This window comes from Antechinus flavipes, chromosome 1 (assembly GCF_016432865.1).
Source record: "Antechinus flavipes isolate AdamAnt ecotype Samford, QLD, Australia chromosome 1, AdamAnt_v2, whole genome shotgun sequence".
Taxonomy (NCBI): domain Eukaryota; kingdom Metazoa; phylum Chordata; class Mammalia; order Dasyuromorphia; family Dasyuridae; genus Antechinus; species Antechinus flavipes.
In genome coordinates, this window is record NC_067398.1 from 207,577,886 (window position 1) to 207,583,885 (window position 6,000).

General features: G+C 34.5%; 1 protein-coding gene across 1 annotated transcript; it reads right to left on the reverse strand.

Moving 5' to 3' along the window:
- Positions 1-3,892: 3,892 nt before the first annotated feature.
- Positions 3,893-4,444, reverse strand: LOC127552476 (interferon alpha-16-like). The gene has a single exon (XM_051983015.1). It carries the CDS (start codon positions 4,442-4,444, stop codon positions 3,893-3,895), a length of 552 nt encoding a protein of 183 aa, XP_051838975.1.
- Between the last annotated feature and the right edge of the window lie 1,556 nt (positions 4,445-6,000).

Here is a 6,000-nt window from a genome sequence, read left to right on the forward strand (position 1 = left end):
CTTGCCAGGCTTTATTTACATCATGGCCAAATAATGTTTATATTACCTTTCTTATGAAGTAAATAATAATAATATAAATGCCATAGTATTTATATGGTATTTAAAATTTGCAAATGATGAGTAAGTTTGTTTGCATACTTTAAAGAACTTCTTAACTATGGATTATTATTTACCAAATAAAATATAAATTCATGACACCAGTAAGGTCCTCTAGATAGTCCTTCTTCAGCCCATGCATTGAGACTAACTGTACCATTCTTTCCATATACATGTGGTTGTTGGTCCAGAACTCTCAAAGCACAGCATGATCTCAGGGAGGTATGCCATGCCATGCAAGTAAATTGAATTTAAGTGAGGGAAGGCTGTGCAAAGGACCAGCTTCTCTTTCTCCTGCAGAGCCAGCTGCTCTGGTGGCAAGATATAGATCAGGCCTGGAGATATCCCCAGATGCAATGGGAGGCCTAGGTCTTTTTAGCTAAGGTCTTTTCCTTTCCTCAGTTTGTCTGAGGCAATGCCCATTCAGCAATTAGGATTAGGCAAAAATGATAGTAATTTCCTTTGTGAAACCACGAGGTGAATCATTTAAAATTGGTCAAAATAAAATATTGCTAAAACTGTGTACAATGTTTTCTTTTTTCTGTTTTCACTTTTACTTTGCTTCAGTAAAATCAAAATGATCTCTTTTATATTTCATAAGGTTTTCTGTCTTTTATTTGGTCATTAATTCATAGCGAGATGTAATTTCCTTCCTTATCTCTTTCAATTACAACTATTTTTGCTTTGACTTTGAGATGACAATTTCCCCTAATTTTTTTTTTTTTACTTCTGCTAAAGTATAATAGATTTTGCTCTAGTCCCTTGCCTTTACTCTGTATAATTTTCATTAGTTCAGATGTGTTTCTAGTCAATTGTGGGATACTGTTTTTTGAGCTACTCTACTATCCCCTTCTGTTTTATGGGAGAGTTTATCCCATTGACTTTCACAATTATGAATACCAAATGTGTATTCCCTCCATCTTATTTTTTTCCCTCCTATTTTTCCCTCTTTTCTTCCTCTAATCCATTTTCACCAGTGTTTTGCTTGTCTTCTGTAGAGGGCTGAAACTCTGAAAAAGGTATGCTTTAATTAGACAAGAGAGCACTTAAGGTTAATTACCTATTCGATGTAAGATAATGACTCTATTAACATATATATTTAGATGATGGCCCTCCTCATGATTGGCTCGGGCTGAATGGGTGGTTGTGAAGTAATCCTAGGAAGGATTGGAGGGCTTGGGGAAAGAGATCAGGGTCACTTGGCAGCAGGACAAGGAGGAGAGAGGCTGGAGACTCTGGACTCAGAATCCAATATAGGTCTTTGGCAAGACATGTGGCAGCTTGCCTGCCTCCTTCACTTCTCCTTCTAAAGACCAAGGAGTTTCATTTATACTGACTCTGGCTGATCCTGAGGCTCTCCAGGGAATTAGCCTGGACATTATAGTCTTCCACCTCCTTTGATCTGTTCTCAGCTTCTGTCAGTCCCTCCCATTCTTCACTTAATCTCCCTCACTCTTCTTTCCCTGTCAGATAAAATAGATTTCTATTTTCAATTGATTGTTTATGTTACTCCTTCTTTGAGCCAATACTGAGAGTCATGTTCCATGACTTCAGATCTTTTAATGGTATAGCTACTAAATCCTGTGTAATCCAGATTGTGGATCGCTGATATAAGAATTGTTTCTTTTAAGCCACTTGCAGTACTTTTTCCTTGACAAGATAGTTTTGAAATTTGGCTATAATGTTTTGTGGACTTTTTATTTTGGGATCTCTTTTTGAGGTGATTGGTGCATTCTTTTAATGTCTATCTTGCCTTCTGTTTCTATGATATAAATATAGTTTTTCTTAATAATTTCTTGAAAGCTACTGTCCAGTTCCTCCTATTGATTGTGACTTTCAGGTAATCGAGTTAATTTGACATTATTTTGCCTGTAATTCTTATTCATGACAGCAGTTTTCCCATGAAACATTTTACTTTTTTTTCATTCTTTTCAGTTTGTTTGAATTAATTCTTGATATCCCATAGAATCATTCATTTTTACTTGCACAATTACAATATATATTAAACTTCAATATATGGGTTTTGAACTACGTCTAAGATACCACCACTATAAGTTTGAAGAATTCAGTAGTTCAACTGTAATGATTTCTTAAGTTCCTCCTTGCATAACTCTTTTCTAATTCTGTGATTTATGATTGTTACCTGAATGAGAACCAAGTTTCCCTGAAATCAAATTGTGAGAATGCATTCCAGTGCTGCCAGAACAATTTGAAATAAAATGACATTGGGCTCAGTAATTATTCTCCAAATGGTACATAATAAAAAAAAAGACTTTTCATCTATGGATTTTACCTAGAGAAATGTAAACATGAGAAACCCTCAGGGTGCTATTGGATGTTGTAGGGAACCCTTACAAATACCTTATCTTTGTATGCCATCCTATTGTGATTGAGCACAAATGTGCTATTTTTATATTGTTTTCAAAGTCCATAGTGACCAACTTCTGCAAAAAAGTCATCTCACATTTTTCATTTGATTCATAATTTTTCTTTTAAAAACTTGTGACCTACATGTTTGATTTGTATATGTGATTTCTCTGTTTATATGGTTGCAATCATTGCCTTGCTTTGGCTTACTTCACTCTACATTAGGTCATATAGGTTGTTCTATGCTTTTTGTATTCATTATATTCATATTTCTTTATAATACGATAATCTTCCATTACATTCATGTACAACAATTTGTTTAGCCATTTCCTGTTGATGGACATCTACTTGGTTCCAAAGTTTTAGCTATTTCAAAAAAATTTATTTTGGTTTAAATGCCTATGATCTTCTTATTAATATTCTCCCTGGGGAATGAGTCCAGTAAGGGGATCCCTCAGTAAACAAAATAGCATTTTTATGCCTCTTATTTCTATTACTCCAAAATTGTGCCATCTACCAAGAGCAAAACCTTTGTCTCTAAGGCAACTTAAAATTTTTTCTTCTTTTCCCCAATTACATGTAAAACAATGTTTTTTACAATTGTTTTCAAAATTTTGAGTTTCAGATTCTTCCCCTTTCTCCCCACACCACCCTACTGAGAAGATATATGTGAAGTTGTGTAAAACATTTCCATAAAAGTAATATTGCGAAAAAAAAAAAAACATAGAAAACCACTCTCAAGAAAAAAGAGGAAGTATGAAAAGTATGTTTCAGTCTATATTTGGACACAACTCAGTTAAGACTTCTATCTTTAAATAACTTATGTAGGCATTAGTTGTATATTTTCTTTACATTGCATAGAATCTTTTGAGGATACTATGACATTTTGCATTTCTACATATCCAAGAAAAAACATAATGACTTGAACTCAGCATATTTTTAAAAATGTGTTTGTTAAAATGTGTTCTTGAGAATAATTTTCTTTGACCTTTTTCAGGTATATTAAATCAGCCTTTTCCCCACAAGTTTTGTAGCAAAATAGTTTTATTAGTAAAATATAGTTCCTTAAAAGATTGTATTTCTATGGGAAATATAACATTAAATAGTAGGTTAAATATAAATAGCACAAAACAATAATTATTTCTTCAAATACAAAACAGTATTAAAAATATGAACAAAAGTATTAAAAATATACTAACTAGATAAATAATAAAAATAAATAAATAAATAGGTATAAATAAATAAGTATTTTGGTGAGAGTTCTTCATACTAATATTCTCTTTCAGTTCATAATTGCAGCTTATGTTTTTAAGCAAGTCAGTGAACACAAAATTTTTAGTTGCTGTGGAAAGCATTCTTTCTAATATTTGAATGCTTAGTTTTAAGGAAGCAGTCAATTATTTGAAGAACTGAGTCTATTTCTTTTTCTTCAGTCCTGAAATTCTCTTGTGAATTTGCTCATGAAAAGAAAGATCCTCCTGACTTCTACTCGGGTGACCTCCCAGGCACAGTGGCTGTACTTTTTACCGTGCAGATATGCTCTTATCCCTTGGAAGTAGCTCTTCAGGGCCAGTCTGGGGTTCTCACTTCCCAAGGAAGGCTCTTCCCACTCTACCTCCTGCCCAAGACACTGCTCCAGCTGGTCCAGCTGATGATCCAGTCCAATGAGAAGTTGCCTGAGCTGGGTCTGATTCCAAGTAGCTGGAGTGGTATTCAAGCTGAAGATGGTGAAGGTCTGCTGGAGCATTTCATAAACAATGGCTGTGGCATTTTCCCTCTGGAACTGGCTGCTCTCCATAGCTTCCTTTGAGAAGTTGAAGTTGGTTCTGTCCTTCAGACATGGCAACAGGGAAAATGTGCTCATTTGGTTCAGAAGGGAGAAGTCTTTCTTCAGGTCCTGAGTCAGGTCACAGCCCAGGGAGCAGAGGGTGCTGGAGTGGAGCAGAACCAGGGCAATTGGCAACAAGGTCCAGGACATCATGGTGATGCTGATGGATAGTCTGGTTCTGTATAACCTTAGAGTTATTTGTTTCAGCTACTTAGCATATCATGCTTCAAAACTTCACTCTCTTAAATAGTGCTAAGAACTTATAATGGGATTTCCCATTTTCCATTTTCTTTTACTTACTTTCCATATTGATCTTAGATGTCATTATAATCTCATTTTTGAAATACTAGTAAAAGTGCAACTAAATTCAACCTTGAACAGTGTTTACAGATTAAACTCTTTGAGATGAGAAATATTAATTATCCATTTTTTGTCTTATTCCCTTGTAGGAAAAATATAGCAATTAATTTTATCCCTGCAATATTTCTTACTCATGTTGTCTCCCTACTACATTATTTCCACCACCTGCATTTAGACTTTCATTAACTCTTGTCTTCCTTTGGTTTCAGTTTATCTCCATCTTTATTTCACTCTGGCTTCATATTTACCAGTTACAGATTAGATGTCATATTCTGCTAAATTTAATGCTTTCATTCCATAAATCCCCTTTTGTGACCTAGTCTAAGCGATTAATGATTGCTTCACATCATGTACTACATCTATGCCTTCCTCTAGTCATACTTGACATAACTGCCCTGGTACTTCCCTTACCTCACACTTTCTAAATTTTAGAGCATAATCAGGTTAACATTGATCTTATTCTTCGAAAAGGTATGAAAATCTATTCCCACGTGTTTTCCCAGAACGTACTTGGAACTTTATTTTTCAAATATTTTAAAATTTAAAATACTATTTTCCCTAACTACATGTTAAAACAATTTTTAACATTTTATATTTGAGTTCTGAATTCTATTGCTCCCTCTTTTCCTCTCTTCTCCCCTCTCTATGACATTTAGCAATCTGATATAGGTTATTCATATGCAATCATGTAAAATATTTTCATATTAATCCTTTTGTGTAAAATAACAAAAAAAATTAAAAAATTAAAAATAAGTAAGCTTCCATATGTATTCAGACAATACTACTTCTTTCTCTGGTGGCACTAGTTTGTTTCATCATGAGCTTTTGTGATTGTCTTAGACATTGTATAATTGAGTACAGTAAAGTAATCCATAATTCTTCGTTGTATAATATTGCTATGTATTGCTAAGAATTACTATGTACAATGTTCTGTTTCTGCTCACTTCACTTTGTGTTAGAATCCTAGTGTTAACTCAATGGAATTGAGAGAAACAGTGCTTATGTGCTTGAGTTTGCATCTTTGAGAATTCTCATATGTGAGATTGGCTCACACAATCCCAGTTTTTCAGAAGAGGAGTCAACCTTTGGATTCATACCTTTAAGAGATCATATATAAGGAGCTCCTGGAGTCAGTGAAAAAGAAAACCAAGATTCAGAGGGAAGAGACAAAAGACAAGCTGCAAGAGCTCTTGGAACTAAGGAGGGAAATAGGCCTCTAAGAAAGCTAACTGGGCCCAAGGAAAGAGACAAGACTTGGAAGGAGAAAATAAAAGATTTGAAGTTTTAACAGGTGGCTGCATTTGGGGTGATTATGACTCTGAACCAAAACTAAGGCTGCCTCCAGAAGC